At 36.9% G+C, this 20,262-nt stretch overlaps 1 protein-coding gene across 5 annotated transcripts in view; it reads right to left on the bottom strand.

The window, feature by feature from the left end:
- The window catches only part of LOC121413583 (rho GTPase-activating protein 20-like), a 59,394-nt gene extending 43,206 nt beyond the window's left edge, over positions 1–16,188 (bottom strand). The window contains exon 1 of one of the 5 annotated variants that reach the window (XM_041606451.1): positions 15,778–16,188. In XM_041606451.1, the coding sequence (XP_041462385.1) occupies positions 15,778–15,843 (66 nt within the window). In that variant the 5' untranslated portion in view covers positions 15,844–16,188. Of the gene's footprint in view, positions 1–4,084; positions 4,193–10,366; positions 10,495–12,402; positions 12,608–12,631; positions 12,864–15,777 lie in introns of those variants that run through there. The other 4 variants (XM_041606452.1, XM_041606454.1, XM_041606455.1 and 1 more) reach the window with 4 other exon arrangements.
- Between the last annotated feature and the right edge of the window lie 4,074 nt (positions 16,189–20,262).

Below are 20,262 nucleotides of genomic sequence, written 5' to 3'. Positions count from 1 at the left end.
CCATTGATTCTCCACCTAATGGGCATTACTGACAAACTGTGGTAGGTCCCTGATATAAAGGGGCTTAATCCATTCATTCAATTATACCGTGTTTACACATTGACTCGGCTCGGGTGTTGAATCCGCGAGCCGGGTTGAACACTGCGAAGAAGGGATCAGAGATCGCGTTTATACGTACATATAAAAAGGCGAGTTCAACACGGCTCGCGGATCTCGAACGGAAGAAGAATTATGACGTCGCAAATTAAACGCGGGAAATTCACCGCCGGAATCGAATCTTGTCCATGCGAACAACAACAATGCCAAAAGTGAAAGCGCGTGCAGTGACCTGGTCAAGAGAGTTCGACACGGCTTTCTGTTTACACACGAAAAAATTGCCGAGTCTGACTCGGCTCGCGGGTTGAAACCTACGATTTTGGCGGATCAAAAAAGCCGTGTTCGACACGGCTCGCGGATCACACTGATCGCGTTTACACAGCATAAAATTGCCGTGTTGAGCACGGCTCGCGTGTCGAACCCCGAGCCGTGTCACTGTGTAAACACGGTATTAGAGTAGAGGATTATTATTCAACTAATCCAGCAGGCTCACATGTAACTGGATTACTGGAAGCCCCCCATTTTGATTTACAGGGGAAAACTGTGTGCTTCTGTTGAGTTTTCACTTCGGGATCATAGGCCTGACATAATTACTTGCCTCTCATTTAATACAAAGAGTTGCCTTTGCCCATACTTTGCCTATCTTTAATCATTTTACTTTTGCCTATGTTTTCACTTTTGTTCATGTTAATGTGTATGTCACCGACCCCTCCTCTCTCTCTCTACAGTATCTATGTCTTCTATCACTGATCAACAATTCCCTTTCTCCCTCTACTAACTTTAGCCCTTCCTTTGATAAACGCTTTCTTCTCATCTCACATTCTCCTCCTTGACACCATTCATCAATGCCCTTTCTGACGTCACATGAGTGAATACACCACCATACAAGTGAACATACTATGCATAGCCCTAATGAACCTAGCTTGAGTACAATCAACGCCCATGGATCAAACAAGACAACCCTTCACACCAGCACACATTATCTCATGATTAATGATTCATCTCGAGAGATAATTTTCTAAACGATGGCAAGATATGGCCTCTGGATGTATGACTCGAATGAGAAAAGGTTTCTGATTGACGAAGGAGTCAATTCAACAGTGCCTTCGGCTGTTCCTGCGATTGGTTCATTGTTGGTCCAATGTATTCCCATCCCCTATTCTGGTGCAGCTTTTGTCCGCTTCGACCCTGCATGTGTGACCCACCCCATCAAGACAAAAAATAGATGGGTATTAAACTGGGTGCTGTCACCATGTCAGTTTTGTGTAAATATATTGAGTTCCATCCCACTTCCTGGAGTATTCAAATTAGGTCCAAAATCAAATTTTCATGATGATTTCAATGTCAAAGGCCTGAATAATTGTGACATGTCCGCTAAGTAAATCTAAGTTGATGGAAACAAGAAGCAAAGTTACGGTACCTAGTAATATTGCTTGGTCTTTGTGCCCAAGAACTATGAGATTTGAATTACTCTACATGGCACAGTATGCATTTCCTTTTTTTTTTAATTCAAGCACCTGAATTTAATTAAATGTTCCTGGGGAATGGAAATGTAAATGATCCAAACAGGTAACATAATGATCATGGATGTAGTCTTGGGACTTCATGAAATACAAAAATTATTGTAGATGAAAAAGGCATTTAATAACAGTAGGTGCAGTGAAGAAAGGCTTACATAGCCTTACATTAACAGAAAGAAGGGGGATGGGGGTGAACAAGTGGATGATTCTAAAGTAACTTGATAAACTTTTCACCCTTCTATAAATTACCTATAAGGACACTAAAGTTTATAAGGAACTCGCTCAAGGAAATCCAATAATTGCTTTTCACCATGAACAAGTATAAAAGAAGATGATGAAATCAATGGCCCCCTCTGTCCTAATGGTCAATATAAAATGTCCAGTACAAGAGTCTGAATCTGGCACGGGCCAACCAGCAAAAAGACAATTCTCTGATGAGATTTTGAATGAGCCTCTTCTTTTATCTTCATCTAAATGCTCAAAACTGAAGTGTAGTTTACTCTGACAAAAATGAATATATTTAATACCCAAGAACATGTTAATAGATGTTCAAAAGTATAGTCAAAAAAGCATGATTACAGAAGAAAAGACACATATTCCATTTCGACCATATACTATAGATACATTCTAAGGAGATAGATATGTTGATATTCACCTTTTACATTCTACATTCATGTCATATTTATAGCCTAATTTGGTAAACTTCACTACACAATAACCCTATCTTGACATTCATGCATGTGATATCGATTCACATGCTTGAACGGCCCAATTTAATGACCCTGGACTCCTGGAGTAACTTTAGGGGTGGACATAGCCCAAAGGAAACCACACCAAAACGGGCGCAAGAAAACTAATAGGTTGGACTGTTTATTTACAAAGAGCCTAACTATCTATTCTTCATTTGTTGAGCTGAAATTTTGAAGGTTTCTTTCCTTTCACAAGACCTATCTTTAGGATTTGAGCCCCTTATCCTGCATCATACTGCAAAGATTCTATCCTTCACAAGCACTTAACCTACTCTGAGATTGGAGGTTACTTTATATCAAATGATATATTTTTTTTGGGGGGGGGCTTACTGGGAATGGATTACCTGCCACGATTACAGCTTAGTTTGCAACATAGGAGCTTCCTCTGGTTTCATGCTCTGATAAAAACATTGAGCACTTTTAGAAATGCACGTTGACATAGTCAACTGGTACGAGATGACGTCATTTTTTGGCGTTCCATATGCCTCAGGTCCTCATACACGTCCACTATCAGAATCGAGAACCTCGCCACATCCATTTTGCGGTTCTCCTAAATCATAGTCGACGTGCACGTGAGTGACGTCATTTAACCGCTCAAGCTCAGCATGAAGTTCAACCTTTCCCTTTTAAAACACAGTTTTCAGTGACTTTTTCACAATATCAATGTAAGTTGTATGATGCATTATGTTTATCATATTTGAAATTGCTTTCTGATCTTCAAAATTTATATCGATATATATCCTAACTCGCGTAAAAAGGAATCAAAGCAAGTGAAAGGGCAAGTGTGCACAAGTTGCACCTTCGCATCACCCGACCGGGTCGCCAGGCGATGGTACGCCAGATCTTCCGGGTCGGGCAGCGTGTCATGACCCGCTGGTTATCGCGCTGTTTCAAGTGGAAGTACGTACACGTACAGGTCGAGTGAAATCTAAAGTCATCCGACCTGGACTGTAGTGAACGAGGGCAGACGACGATGTTGACTCGAGCGATCAGAGGACTGCTACGACGTTCTCGTTCACTACTCCTAAAAGTCTCTACTGTCATCATGCCGATTGTCTTGATCTGATCTCATCAGATAGGCCTTAAGTATAGGTTGTTGCCAGATAAATTTATCCCAACACAAAACATGATTAATACTATGTTGACACAAATTAGAATGGTCACACTTGTTCTTCTCACAAACAATACATATGAACTTTCAAACTAAAGAATTGAAAATAATTTACCATGTAGCAGCTCGAATCATACTCACAAAAAAAAATGTTATTTTCCGATGCCTCTTTTGTCCACTAATGAAGCAAGGGAGTTTGTTCCAGACACAATCTTCACTTCGGTAAATTCAAATAGTAGTACTTTGACTATGAGGCTGTGATGTGATCGCCTGATGTAAGCAGACATCACTAAAGAACCCAAGGATCAAAACACTGGATTATATATCCATCAACAAAGAGATATGATAATAAAAGCACAGGTTCTCACATTTATCAGACAAAGGAAATACCATGTCATAACAATGCGATAACAGACCTGGTATTATGAGTGGTAAAAGAAATATTATTTTGACTTGTTGGTGTCCTCTCCTGATAAAAATCACAAAGTTCTTCTGCTGTTGCATCCTTACCAAAAGGCATCAAGAAAGGGGTGGCTGGATCACAAGGTCAATAAAACAAAATGAATATCGTACACATCATAAGAACATAGATGTCTTTCTGAACTCACCTTCCGTGTCACAGGATTCATGCTAGAGCAGCGCTACTTATTCAATTTGCCGTGAACATTCATCTAGCTTGACCTTTCCATCATGCCTGTCAAGCTGCAGCCTGTCAAGCTGCACCGCAAGAGCTCATAAATACGATATAATCCATTGTCTTTCCTTAATTCCATTTAGTCAGACCATCAGAGATACTGGATATGTACGCAATATTATTCAAAGTTTTTTTAGAACATGTTATAGATCCACACAACGAATGATCAAAATGAAAGAAATATTGACCAGTTATCAATGTAGCTCCTCCAGTACTGAACATCATTTACTGCAACATCCGTCTATTCCATTCTGCAGGCCGGGCCTTGAGCAGCCCTCCTCACATGCTCCTAGTATTAAGGAGAGAGGTATGGTATGGCATGGCCCTCTGCAAAGCCCCAGGTACACTATCCTCTTCCAGAAGACTGGCTGATTAGATAGCCCCAAGGCATTCATTCATCAAGCTGTGTAGGGACCATAAAGCTCACTGGAGTTGTACAACCAATGACCCAACAACCCCCTTTCTTGATTGGGCCACAATCCACCCCTTTCAATAATAGGAGTTTATAGCAGGGGATTAGCCTATATGACCCCTGTCTGAGAGCGCAAAGTGAAGGATCTTGACTTTACTTGTGTGACCTGTTGAGCCACCTTTTTAGATGACATTCATGAATGTGGTGTTAATTACTTGAGACAGTACAAACTGGGAGGGAAGAGGCTATGTACTCCATGCCGAGATATTGAATCGATTCTACAGGCTTGTCTTCCAAGAGTTCTTCACAGTGCCATACAGAACCCAATCTCTCAGGCATTCAAGTAGCTCTTGGTATAAACGAACGCTTGAATAACATGAGTCAACTATGCACATTCACACAATATCACTGGCTTCTCTTCATCATCTTGAGTTCCTGCCCATATGAGTATGATTGTATTAAAAATTGTGCAAAAACTTTCACTTTCATTCTTACCAACCCAGATGAAATAAGTACATTGTTCAATGCATTGTTGTTGTGAAGGCCAGGGCTCGAAGCATCTAACTTTCTTATCATTTTGCTACTTATAAGGCATACCACTAGACAGCTTTATTTTCCTCAATTACTTCTTTTGCAATGATGAATTCATTGTGATTTTTTGAAATAACACTTTCCTTTCACTGAAAGCAAAACTGAATGACAAAGCCAACTTTCACTTTCTGACATTTCAAAACTTAGGCCTTATCTTGATTACAAAGGCTCAGGAATTCAATTTTGTGTGAGACTTCAAACATAATAAGTCATAAGTAATGATTTGATAGTATTATCAAAACTCAAATAGATAGAATCAGTTTTGAAATGGGCGGGTTATATTGTTTATCTTCCACTTCTTTTCTTTTGCTACGAAAGAATATCAACACACTTTTGTATATATGAAATAAAAAATTATTTGATGACATTACTGGTGAAAGATTAAAAATGTATACTTCCTGGTTCCAAGATTGTACTCTTTCGCACTTTTCTCTTCAACAGTATGATTAATGTTGCTGTTTAAATTTGTTTTGTCAATAACAGAATTTTTGTGAGGAAAAAAATTCACTGCATTGTGAACGAATTTGTGGTTCTATCAATAAATGTGAATTGTAGACTGTGTACAAGAAAACAAATCTGGCAAATTAGCTCAATGGCAGCAGAAGGAGGGTTGCGGTTATTTTTGCCTGCTGTTTTTCTGGTGTCCGTTGTATCGATTGCTTTTAATGATATAGTTAGGGGTAGTTTCCTCGGGCTAAAAGGCCAACAATGGTACGTATTGATCCCAAGACAAGCCCCCCTCCACCAGAAAAAGGGGTGCAAATACCATCATGTCATCTCAAATATATCAAGGCATGCTAATCACCATCAACTCGTTACTATTGTATATGATGATAAAATGAATAGAAGATCAACAAATTGGTTTAATTGCTTATGAGACCACTGGGTTAACCTTATTAACCCTATTGAAGATTGGCACTAAATGGTGCGATGGTAATCGGCTGGAAGGGCTGATGTTGTGCAAGGATTCAAGCTCAATGAGCGCAATTTATGATATTTCTGTGATAAACAAGCACCTATTGTCCCATGGAATGCTGATAAGGCATTAAGCGCTCCGGTGCGGCTAATTCTGAAATCAATTTTTACCTTTCATCACACCACACTTGGCTGGAGACGAATACGAGTAATATACGACAAATAGCTCTGCCTCTTGCTTGTTTTTCTCAGATTCACGTCACACCACCCTGTACTTTTTCATGATCACCAATCCAATTCATAGTAAAATCACTCACAGATCAATCGTAGCAATGGCCTATTCATGAAGTGTTAAGTACACATTCCCATGTATCCAACAAACTTGAGGGTTCAATTTTTTTGTTCACAGTTTCATTCAGGATTTTCTAAAAAGGTGAGTGGCTTTGGAGGCCAGCGAAACGTGATTGATTTAAAGGTAAATGCTAGTTTTGGTAACGATATCAAAATGAGTTCGTACAGAATCCAATGAAGTGACCACTAAAGTGTCTGTTTGTATAAATAAAGCGCATGTGCCAAAGGATTCTGGAAGAAATTGTGTAATTGCTGAGAAATTAGCAAATAAGCACGGGATTCGGGTAGGGCGTCGGGCCCGACGCCCTAAGCAGTAATTATACTTTGTCCCACGTGCGCTTATCTGTGTTGGGGATTTTCGGTGTGAACATTTTTCAGCGTAGATTTCAAGATTTCACACAGTCCAGTTAAAGGGGAATCCAGCCTTGGCCATAAAATGTTGTGTCGGGAAGGAGAAAAATAAATTAAACGGAATGGTGAAAGTTTGAAAGAAATTGGACAAGAAATAAGAAAGTTATAGCTGCTTTAAAATTCAGATCACTAATACTATGTAGATTTCAAATTGGCAACTCAGTAAGTAAATTATGACAAGGGGCAAGGACAACTTTCTCATAGGCCATGTACTTTATTATCAGGGATTTGTGGTTTTCTCTTAAGTACCCATTCCCCTGGGGCAGTAATCTAAATATAACCCAGGTAGTATATTGTTTTATGTCCTCATGAAAGAAAAATATAATTTGAAATAAAACTTTTGGGAAAAATGACATTTTAGCCAAAATATGTATTGGAGTACATGGAGGAATAGTCCTTGCCTTACATCACTATGACATCCCATATGCGGCCAATTTGAAGTCTCCATGGGTATAGTGATTACCAATATTTACAACTTTTAAAAATTCATAACTTTCTTGATGTTTGTCCAATATTGTTCAAACTTTCACCTATCAACTTGTCTGATTTTTCTTTTCCTTGTAAAAACAATTTTTTATTTGGGTTGGATTCCCCTTTAATGTAACTGTACCAGATCTAGATCCTCAATGATATACTGGCAATTAAGCCTTGTTTTACAGACTTTCTCATGAAATCAGTGTTAACTGCAACTACTGGAATTTCTCTTTAAAGGAAATTATTGAGGCAGATTAATTTGAGAGAAAGAAGGTGAGTGAAGTGAAATGGACAGAGGTGACAGGAGCAACATTCTTAGGGTCAATTCAGGGTGACTGATGTGGTCTAGATTCAGGGATAAATAAACCGAATGAGGTCAAGGAAAATAACATCAATCTCATTATTGAAAGCAATAAGGAAGTACAAGCTATCAAATTAAGACCTGTTGGATTTCCCTCTCATTCTTTAACATGGTATGGCCATAAATCAAATTAATATTTATAATAAAATGTGCCAATTGCCTTGTCACATACTTTGATCTAAACAATACAAAATAAAATTCATATTTCTTCAAGGAAGCAAATTTACAGGAGTAAAATTCTAGGCCTATGCTAAAAATAGCCCTTAAGACTTGCTTTATCCCCTCCCCTCATATGGGCCTATAGTGAAAAAATCAATAAATTTTCAAATACTTTGGTTTAAGGACATAACACCTTCAGGTTCACTTAAGTTATTACAATAATAATTATGAATCCATTTTTCCTGACATATCACTGTCCTAGACATAACATACTGATCACTTTAGAATCCCGAACCAAAGAAGAATTGGCCAACATAATTTTATAATTCCTACCCCTAAATGAATTTCCAACTTGCTGCCACCTGCATTCTCAATGAAGGTGTTCAAGATCAAAGACATACAACAAGAAGCCTTTAAGAAGGATGGATTAGAACTGTTCTTCATCAGAGAGCTGGATGGATTAGAATAGAACTGTTCTTCATCAAAGAGCTTTCCTCCATAATCTTCTTCCCCCTCCTTTGTACCGGTTCATCAAGTGGATGCGGAAATAGAACCCTGGGCTCGACAGAAAGGAAAGTGTTCTGGGGTAGACACATTTTAATCCTCCCAGTCCTATAGCCAGCCATGGACTCTTATCCTCAAGGAGGCAGCACATGAATGGTGCCACAATACAGCTCATCGACTAACCATTTTAATACCAAACCGCAAGATTCATGCAGTATTATGAGTGACCTAGCCGACAAAGGGGAACGTTTTTTAATGAATGGGTGTGCCTTCACACACCTTTTATATGGACTTGAAGAAAATTTAAAAAGTGATGGGATAGTTGACAGCTGGATGAGCAAGATGGATGCAGCTTATGTATCATACTTTGACGCTATACTGGAGTGACTCTTAATTTCAGATTCACAACCAACAGCAATCGATCTGATTACATGAGGGAATGGTCTTATAATGGATATTCTATCAGTGATTAGGCTTTCAGACAGAAATAATAAGGCCAGTGCTTTGAAAAGGGGTGAAGATATATCAAAATTTGTCACCTCTTAATATTTATTTGATTGTTGAAATTCACAACTGTCATGTATTGTGGAAAATTAATTCCAGAATTTAGTTCTCTTGCATACGAATGATTGATTCAGTACAGCTGTGGTAAATCAAATTTGTCACAAATTACAATCCAGCTGAATAGACAAAGATATAACATTGTACAAGTTCTCAGAAATGACCGTGAGAATGAATAAGGGTCAGTAATTCAGAGCTGCCAACCTGAACAAGAACATTTCAGTATTTTTAAAGCTGAAAATCAGTATTTTGGCAAGGAAATCAGTATTTTCAAAAAAATACTATAGGACAACACATAAAACTGAAACTTGAGAAATCAGTATTTTGCATGAAACCATCAGTATTCTTATTTTTCAGTACTAAATACTGAAAATCTGTACTACTTGGCAGCTCTGCAGTATGGTTGAAGGGGGGGGGGGGTTGTAAAAGTGAGTGCCATCAACATACATGACCAATTACTCATTCATTCAGAGCAATTAATCATAGCATCTTTTATAAATCAATAGCAGTAGCGGCATCACAGGAACTCTTCTGTGGGCTTGCACAGCAATTCAGATCAATTTTTCCAAGGCTAAAGCGAAGTGTGCCCTCAATAGTGTGAATTTATTTAGTTTAAATGCACAATGCTGGACAGTTGAACTGGCAGGTAGTCTGGTACCATCAAATCATACAATTTATCACTAATAAAACGGGATAATTGTCTACTATTACCAATAATTTACAGAAAGTTTCACTTAATGAACCAGAAGACACAAATTATTTGTTTCTATTGCAGTCGTATGGGGAGGTACACACGTGACAATACAATCACATGTTACGCTAGTTAAAGAATGCCATAAAAAGGGAATTCTATACAAGATACCAGCTTTGTTTTATGTCTTGTTGGCAAACCATAAATGTACATGTAGCATTATGGTGTTGACATTAGATCCTACAGGTGTTGCATGGACCTGTTGCTGTAGACTCTCTGAAAGTACATCAGCATACTTTTAGCACTTTACCACGATCATGGAATAATGAAATGATATGCATAACTGAAGGCCTACAGAAAATTATTTTTGGTTTTCCTTTAAATGCACTTGCAGTATTCATCGTATAAGAAATTTCTCCAGCATGGCTTACATAAAAAGGTTTAATCTATCTGGGTATAACCAGGAAGGTTCAAGATATGTTCTCGTTGATTTCCACATTTTCTTTTAGGCCTATAGTATACCAAGGCCCTGCAGCATTAATGAAAATTTGCAATCAATTGTATATAGGCTGTTATATACATACAGTTAAAAGTATGTACCTGTATGATTACCTTGTTTCTTTGTCTTAATGTTGCCCATTGATGAACATTAATATACATTTTCATTGAGAACATGAATAATTTTGGTCTTGTGGCTGTATATCATGTATTGAATTTTATGGCTAAATCTAAACCATTCACTGAATATATTTTACGATAGGCCTACCTTTAATATTACAGGGCCTTGTTATGTACCAATCCTCCATGTGATATTCTAGTAGGATTGATTATCCCAAAGATGTGGCTGATGCAGTTCCAGGTCCACAGCTTCTCCTTACAGTTACAACCAAAGGCTACAAAAGAAATTCACCAAACTATACCTTGATGGCTTACGCTCCGTTGGACTTGATCAGTTCCAAGTCAATGGCTAGAAGATAATCTCCTCTTCTAAAGCAAGTTTTCTGAGAGGGTATTTTTAAGACCTCTGTATAACAGTCCAGAGACAATAGGACAAATTGTCAGGTTCTTTGAAGACTGGTCAGATGCACTGAAGACTGCTCCACATGGCTGAAGCAGCAATGATGTAAAACATAAGTTATGTCAAAGAACGGGCCTACCTGTAAGTCTGTACATGGATCCCGGTGGACAGTCTATGTTCTGTCTTGTTGGAAAATAACAATGAAGGCCCTCTTTTTCAAAGCAAAAAATAAAAAATCCTGTTGCATTTTAAATACATACCTAAGTTAAGGCATTATGACACAGGGTATTTATATACGAATAGACATTAAAGAAATGTATCCAATTTGATCTACTGACATGAAATTGTATTTTGAAAAATACTGTGAGAATAATTTTAAGTATTGTCATTTAGTCTGTAGGCACAGACCCTGGGTTTTTGCAATTTTGAATGGCGCATAATGCAGAGTCTGAAATATCGAGACTAGATTAACTAGCACAGACAGAGTTTGGCGTCTAGTCTTCACATTAGACAGGGTATTAATTACGTGTCAAATATGAGTCTGTGCTTGTAGACTAATGGCTCAAGAAACATTTCTTGACACTGAATCAAATTTTGACAACTAAATGAACTGAATAATTGTATAAGAAAAGGAAGTGTCTCATAATATTCCTAGAAATTTGTAGTACTTATTGATTGCCATGAGGAATGTGTGGGCTGGTACGTGTTGTTGACATTGTCAATATGTAGTGAGTAAATAAAGCTAATCAAGAAACATACCACAGAACAAATGTTAGAATGAAAGGAAGCTGAAAGTCAATAAGGGTTGTCTTCCGTTTTCTGAGGAAATGTGAAGGACAAGAACCTTCTGTTTGGAGTCACATTCATGTTTTATTGGTCTATTAAAAGCTCTGATGACAGTTACCGTCAGAAAGAAGAAAAGAATTACCAAATGCTTGCATGGTTTGTTGATTAGGGGAAAAGAAACATATTGATCATGGAAATTTGCAAGTAATCTATGCAAACAGCCTTACATATTCTTTTTTCTTAAATATCTATTTCTTTGTACGTTTTATTTTTAATTGTTTTGATATGTAAGCGAATAAAACATTCACAGATATTGAAGTTATTGCAGCCAAAGTGATCAATTCTCTTTACATTGTTTGCTATTATCATGAGAAGCAAAACTAATGATAATGCCATAGGCCTTATTTAAATTTGAAGTGATAGCAAACTCAATGTCTATATTTTCAGAATTTTATGGTGTGACAGTGAAACACACCAATGAAAATAAACACAATTAACCTTAGAAATACAAATGACTTTCTCACCTACTAAACATACTCAAACCACATATTCTTCACAACTGAAGTCATTTCTTTTGCTGAAATGGAGCTTTCTCTTATGAATAGACTTGAACGTGACCAGACACAATCCCAATAATTGAACTATTGTATGAAAGTTGTCTATGAAAGCAAACTGTTATTCAGGTTTGTGGAAGGTCCATAGGTTCAGGGCGAAACATGTTGTTTTACTACCACATCATATCTTGTATCGCCATGGTGACTCAGAATATATATACAAATTTCTCATAATGAGAATGTGATAGTATATCAAATTATATGCACGGAAACATATCTCATTCGAGAAGTTTCAATGATTAGGAGCTACTTCAATACTCACAATTTCACAAAACTGACATTAACTGACAAAAAAAAAGATTATTGCATAACCACAAGTAATTTGGGTAAAAATATCAATATCGGTACCCACAAAATAAAATGAATTTTTAAAATGCAGCATACCATTTTTTAACAGTGCAGCCTATTAAATCACCAAAGCAGTAGGATTCCTTTCCCTTTTCTCCTTCCGTGAATTACATAGGGTCTTCTTGAAATTTTTCACTTCAATAGCTCTGACCTAAACTTCAGCACATCTCACAGAGTTTATTTCCACAAGGCAACAGTCCATAAAGTTGTGCACCTCCAAAATGGTGGACGATCTCAGGAAAATATGGATATACGACCTACTCACATTCCTTATCCATGGTACGCACACCTTCATGGCTTTGGTCAGCTACTCAATGTGACATTGGTCAGTCTCACATGATGACCAGTCACAAGCCACACACTGTCCTATGACTGACCAGGAGTGACCACTTGTCTCAACAGTAGCATGGACATCTCAAACCACCTCAAAGGTACCGTCAGGAAAACTCATGGCATACTGTCCTCAGGTCCTATTTGACCGTTCAATGACCATAGCAAAACCATCTATTATTCCTATCCTGAATGAGGTTCAGCCATGAATGACTGGTGGACAATGAACTTGACCACTAGATGAGAGTGGACAATATGCATGCCCTGTGGGTTTCAATAACAAGTAAGCAAACAGGATATGCAGTAATTAAACAATCCTTTTCTACTTTCACCATCAGGTGCTAACAAGGCGGGAAGGGGGATGGACCATGTTGGTTTAGAGCAAAGTCTCAACTCTCAGGAGTCCTTGTCAATGATCTAATTCTACACCCAAGATATAGATCAAAAGATATGGAATTCTGGATGTGGTGACTACCACCTCCCTATCCAGTTCTTGGAGAACTTCCTCAAGAGCAAAGTAAGGCACTGTGGCTTCTCCTTAGCTCACTCAAAACCCAGAAAAGTGCCAACCAACATCAATTACAGGAGTTTGAAGGTGAACATTCTCCTGCATTTGGAGATATCATCTGGAGGAATGCACATCACTTCCTATAGATCATCTGTTTTCAGGGAAAGGGTGTGAACAGGCAAGAAGTCTTGAGCTTCTGCTAGCTCCATCGCAGGCCTTCTTGTCCACACTGGCCAAGACACCCATAAGAGAATCCTCTGGGCTTATCAAGAAAATTAAATATTCCTTCCGGATAGTACAATAACTTAATCTAAAGGAAGGACATATTTAAGGAGAGGAAAATTAGAGCACAAAAAGGAGGAGAAAAGATATATTTGCTGTTGCATTAAGGATTTAAAATCATTTTGTCATGGATTTACCAAATTTAATACTTCCTTTGATAGATGGATATTCCAAAGTAAACAGAGTAACCATTCAATCTCAAACCTCTATTAATATAACTGAAGTCTGATTATGCTAATCATCAGCATCTCTTTATATAGGAACCTTTAAGAACCTCCTTTCATTCAATTCATGCATATATGGTGACAGGATTCTACATTACATAATAGAGCGAAGTAATATTACCCCTTAAACATATAGAATCTTGAAGGTTATCAATGATCGCATTGTGATGCAGCCCTGTAAACGAGATAAAACATTCGTCAAAGAGCCCTTCTATAATATGGATCACATCAATGCAACAGAGATCCCACCACACAAAAGACGACTGAACAGTTCTCAAACTTCAGGGTGTAATAAATGAAGTAAGAATTGGTGCTGAGTTATAAATGATAGTACATTTTCCCCCATAAAAAGAGAAAAGATATAAATGTGCAGAGAAAGAGAAAGTGAGGTTGTTTGACCTGCCCAATGCCAAACCATTCTCAATTATCAAATGGAATGGGGCTCCTTTGGTGACTATTTTGGTGAAAAAAAATTAAAGATGTAGGCCTAAACTTTCTCGGTTTCTCATAGGACATTTCCCTTCAGCCCAGCTTAAGTTGTAAAGGGTTTATAACATGCGTTATTCTAATCATTCCACATTCCCACTTTACAAAAGGGTAGTGGCCCTTCTATATTTTTTCCTGATTTTTTGTGAAAATTTGAATTATTCATATAACATAAGCTAGGCCTAATAATAAAATGGAAATCTGACAAGCACTTTTGGGGGATTAACACAAAATAACTTAAAATAGGCTTTTGGCCTCAGGAACAGACCCCCTCCCCTCCCCCAATTTAGGAGGCAATTCTTAATTCTATAATCCCAATCATGCATCATGATGATGTCCAAACAAGGCTTTGTTTTCTGAGCACCTTGATAGCATGAATACACATCATAAAACATGTTCATCAACAAACATGCAAATTGATAAAGGACACATCAGAGGACGCCTACAATTCACCAGCTAATAGGTACACAATAGGGGATGTTGGTTCTGGTAATTATCATGAAATGATCTAATCAAGAGCTATAACAAACATCATAAACCCTGAATCCTAATTAGACTTTACAAACAGTAAGCAATATAGTGAAATAGACCTACCCCCCCCCCCCAAAAAAAAGGGGGGGGAATCATTTCAGCCAAGGCTGCAATATACATCATTCTATCTGACTTTAAAGAGATCACTAATGCATCACATTTCTAGTATAAAACTTACTTTTGGAATACTTGTCAATATATTTAATTGATGTCCCCCCCCCAATATCCACAATTTAAAAAAAGAAATTAGCACCTCACTTCCTAAAATTTAGCACACTGATTGACATAAATTATTAATGTCTTTACCAGGTTTCATAAACGCAATCATCAAAATAAGTCGGCCTACAATCAATACACAAAACGATAACAAGTTATCCTAGAATTATTAAATTTATTATTTTCAGACCAAAACGGGCAAAAATAAAAAGATGGGCATCAGGTCACAAAAGGAACCAACCTCAATTTTCCCAAGCAAAATCTTTGGTTGGCCATGAACAAGACAAACACACCCACATATAACCATATCAAAATAAATGAAAATTGGAGAAGAGGCCACGCAATTATTTCCAATGGTATACACCATAGAGCTATTTTAGCTCCATGGTATACACATAGGTCTGTATATCATTGCAGGATGGGCAACACTATCTTTGATTTCTTCGATCACAAGAATAATTTTGCTAAAAACTATAAATAGGTGACGGACACAAAGCAGTCCTTGTAAAAAGAATATATATTAACAAGACTACACACAGTGTGATTTGTGTTAGAAGGCGTCCCTAGTCACATTGCGATTCACACTTTTCAGACGTCATAGATGTTGTATGTTTTCTAACTATCTTTTATTTTCCTGAGAGGAATTGAAAACTAATTCATAGGGCTTCCCCCATGAAGCTTTGGGAGCGGAACTGAATGAAATACAAATGAGAAATTACACCCTATTCAAAGCAAAACTAGTCTTCAAAATAAAATGGACTGTTTACTATAAAAAAAGCATTATTTAAAAAAAGTCACATCAGAAAACAAGAGAAGAGATGGAAGGTTATTTACCTTTGATGCTAGCCCACCGAAGAACTCATCTCTGGTTTGAAACATAATTGGAAGATATTCACGCATGATCACGAGCAGTCCAATGAAAAGGCTTTGCAATTCCTGATCAGACTAACAAAACATATTCACGATCCAATATGTTTTTTTTTAAGTTGACAATTTCGATGGCATCTAGGGCAATTTGGTTCATTCAGGATTTAGCACAGTCCAACTGATTCGTGTTCAATAAAAATAGAAAGGTTTCCAGTAGAATTGCTGCTTCAACTTCAAGATAACGAAGATTCTCAGCATCCTAGCATGGAAGGTTCCATCTCGAACTTCAACTAAAAAAGTTAGGTCAAAATGCTCTAAAATTGAATCTTTCAATTTCCTTTGAAGAATATATGAAGAAATGATTTCAAGAAAACAGAAAAAAAAATCAATGAAGAAATAAGCCATGCGTACTTAGAGTCTGTAGTAACATCTGTTCACATCATCTATCTTTGGTCTAACCAAGAGGACGCTTCTATCCTCTATGATTTCAAGAAGTTAAGATTCAAGCTTAGCGGTGATGACTTTTTTTTGTTTTGTGTCATGGATTGATTACGTCGAAGGGCATGCTCCGTTGAATCTTTCCACGCAAAGTATCATTCTGATGCATCCATCCGTAATGCTTTGCCCTGTTCAACAGAATGGTAGAATCTCTACTATAATGATTCTATTCAAACATGTGCTACTGCCCATTTAACGTCATTAGCATAACAGTAGCTGGATGGGTCCATTCTACTCATAGGGGTGCTGCAATAGATGCAGGACTACTCACGACTCAGCTCTTTTTACAATAATATTGATTTTATATGAAATTGAAGAAGGAATAAATAATCACCGAAGCGAGAAGTTTATTGACACATTTCGCACATTGTAATCAATAGGAGACTGTACATGGATAGAACAGTAAATAAAGTCAACGGATGGGTTGCAATTATGAATAGTAGCTAAAGAGGAACTGCACAAAGTATTTCCCCCAAAAAATCTGAAATGCGATTAACATCATTCACCATTAATTATATGAATATTTAGCCAAACAAATTTAGATTGAAACTAAAAATAGATTTGCTTGATAACATGTACAATTTCAGTTTCATACTTTATTTTTTTTAAATTTTACTACTATGTTTTATTTCCAAACTTTATGCAACACTCTAGAGATAAGAGTTTGATGGTTACAATGAATATAAGGATGAAAATTCAAGCCATACAGTTTGTAAATCAGTCCTTGTCCACACCCCTTACACGAGTTAACTCTTCCACAAATAGTCCTCACCTGAATACAAAAGATGAGTAAAGACTCAGAACCACTTGATCTCAGAAATTATAGTCTCGTTATCCAGACACAATTAACAATTTTCCTTCATTTCAAATAATTCTTAAAGAGATAGAAAGGGCTATTATCTAAAATTCCTCCATTGCTGTAACCGACTGGTATACAAATTCCATTTCTCTATGTTTTCAGTTGACCTTGCACTTGTAAAATACAGCACATTTATTTGTGATGCCTAAAAGGAACTGTTTTAAGACTGACAAATGTCTATTCATTGTACTCACTATTGTGTTTTGTGGTTGACGTCAGATCTAAATCACAATAGTACAGTTTTACTGCTGAAAGGGGTCCTATAACAAGCAATTGTCAAGGGGCAATACCCAAATAATGAGAATGTTTGAGAATAAAATATTCATTTATTTCTTCTGAAAAGAAGAGAAGAATTTAATCAAATTGGGAGTTCATCAGAGGAAATTCAACAATTCATATTGTGTTGGCCTTTACTTAAAAAATCATGAGGATTTCATTATCATTGTGTGACTGTTGTGTATTCATATTTTGTAAATATTATGAAATTGCCTTTAATGATTAATCACAATGTAAGATCAAATTTATTAACATGTTGCCCACTGTAAACTCCCATCAAAAGTAGGCCTATAGGAATCACACTGAATTCAATTTCAGTGGATTAAAATGTACAGTATCCACTGGCGGATCCGGGGGGTGGGGGGTCACAGCCGGCCCATCCCCCCCCCCCTCTTGAGAGGCAAAATTAAAATTCATGTAAAAATGGTGTTGAAACAGAAGTGTGCCCACCCTTTTTAAAGTTAAGACCTTTTTTTGCTTGTCAAATTTTTTCATGGCCAAAATACCCTTCATTTGTGGTTAAAACCAATTTTTTTTTTTGCTAGTTAAAATTTTCCTCGGCAATGTGCCCCCCCTTTCCAAAAACCTAGATCCGCTCCTGACAGTATCTTAGTCATACAGATGTGGTGTCTCTTTTCATATTAAAAAAAATAGTAATTAACATGTTTACATTCTAATTGAAAATAACAGCATGGTGTATCGTTCTGGTTGTTGATGTTTACTATCTGCTGCTGAAACAACTCTTGTTATTGTTAAATAGTTAAAATCAATGTGGAATGTAAAAATCCAATAAGTCTGTTTCTTTACATGAATTATTTCAAGTGCCCACATTCTAGGAAAGAGTATAGGAAGTGATCAAAATCCAGGATTAAGAAAGAAAGAGATACAGAGAGAGAGAGATAGAGGGAGGTCGGGAGGAAACAATATGATGAAATTGAAGTGCGGTGACACACAATGAGGTAGGTCTACACACCCTTTTTAAAATTTCTAAATAAACTTTAGATTAAAATAAATAAAAGGAAAAAAAACATCAAAATAAATATAAGAAATAAGGTGACATTCGTCTTGAGCATCTACAGCCCTTACAAACGTACCTTTCCCTTTCGTTTCTAAGAATATCGGAAATTGATCTCTGAAAGCAAACAAGTGTCCATCAAATGACCCTGGGTTCGTCACCATGGCTCGCTAAAAGTTGGAGGTGGGAATGCCCGCTGAGGTGTGACAAGAACGTTTGGTATCAATCAATAATGATATAGACCTTAAAACTTGCTTAAAGGGACCAATTAATAGATTTTAATTATTGCCCTTTATTTCTCTCTTCTGGATTCTCATTAGATTTGTCACAAAATTCTACATGGATACCACTTCCTAGTGACTAAGTAAAATATCAATTTTTTAAAGATAAAAAGCATACATACATATTACTTTAGAGTCAACGTAGGAGCAGCATGGATTACCTAATTTATTATCACTTTTATTTTCATGAACCAATCATTTACAAATAATTTTGAAAATAATGTTCTTTATCAATTTTCATTGATTATAATACAGAGAGTTTACATATATAGGCCTGTATGCATAAACTTTCGGGGGGGGGGGGGGTGAAATTTCACAGTACATATTAAGTGATACCCTTGAAGTTACAAATACTTTTATTGATCAAGGAATGAAAGAAAGGTCAGAGAAATAGACCCTTTAAATCTATTTTCTGCTTCATTGATAATCAAAAGGAATAAGGCTTTCCACCAATATATTCCACCTTTTTCATCTTTCATGGTCAGTAAGAAAAGCTAAGCATTGAACAATTGATTTTAGTCAGAATTGCAGAATTACAAAGGAAAGATAAAAGACTCGCAATAATCTGTCCACTTCTTTCTAAGAAGATTTCCAAGTTGTAATACTGGTTCAAATAATGGATACGAAAACAAATACCAGGAATGTACCAGTGAATTTCTAGCAATATTAAGCTAAAAAATTTCTGACTCATAATTTTCCATTTGTTGAAATAGTTTTTCAAAAATATATTTGTGAATTTTTCAATCACAAACTAGCATTATGATAACTCACCAAATATTACTATTTCACACAATGAAATGCTCTTCAAAAATGTAAAAATAAAGTTCAGACAGAAATTCAATATTCAATAATAATCATGTCAGTGCACTTAAGAATGCCACTGGCATCATTAACATTAATTACAAGCGGGCACTTATTAAAAATGAATAATAACGAGGAGTTCAGGTTTCATGAACGGAACTTTATCATGTGGCCTTTCTGAACAACATTCAGTTGATCGAGGATAGGCTTTGTACAGTTAATTTTGGATTGTTCGCATTAAGGGAAATATTGCCCAAGCTACCCCATTCTTAAACTTTTTAAAGAGAAATTAGGGCCAGGGATAAAGTAGGCCAATATACAGTTTTCTTTTAAACATATTCTTGACAGGAAAAAAGCGGGCATTACTAGCTAGTCTGTACTCAGTTACATACAATATTTGTTTAACAATGTCAATTACATGCGGGGGGGGGGGGAGACTTGTCACCCTCCCCCCTCCCCTGCCGGAAGTGGAATGAAAACTGCGTCCAACAGTGTGTTCACAAGTGTGGTACACAGTGTGAAATTACCCTCACACTGCAAACTCACTGTGTGACACTGTGCTATTTCCAGGAGGGCCTTTTTTGTCATTTTACAAAGGGGGGGGGGGGGGGTAGTCTGCCCCCTTTTCCTTCTGAAAGGTACACACATCAGTGAGGGTAGCCATATCACTGGCAAACAAAGAGTAAATCCGAATGAGAAAGCTCTTTTTCTAATTTAGATTT

The sequence above is a fragment of the Lytechinus variegatus genome, chromosome 4, assembly GCF_018143015.1.
Source record: "Lytechinus variegatus isolate NC3 chromosome 4, Lvar_3.0, whole genome shotgun sequence".
Taxonomy (NCBI): domain Eukaryota; kingdom Metazoa; phylum Echinodermata; class Echinoidea; order Temnopleuroida; family Toxopneustidae; genus Lytechinus; species Lytechinus variegatus.
The sequence above is the reverse complement of the archived record's forward strand: the minus strand, read 5'-3'. Positions and strand labels throughout refer to the sequence as shown.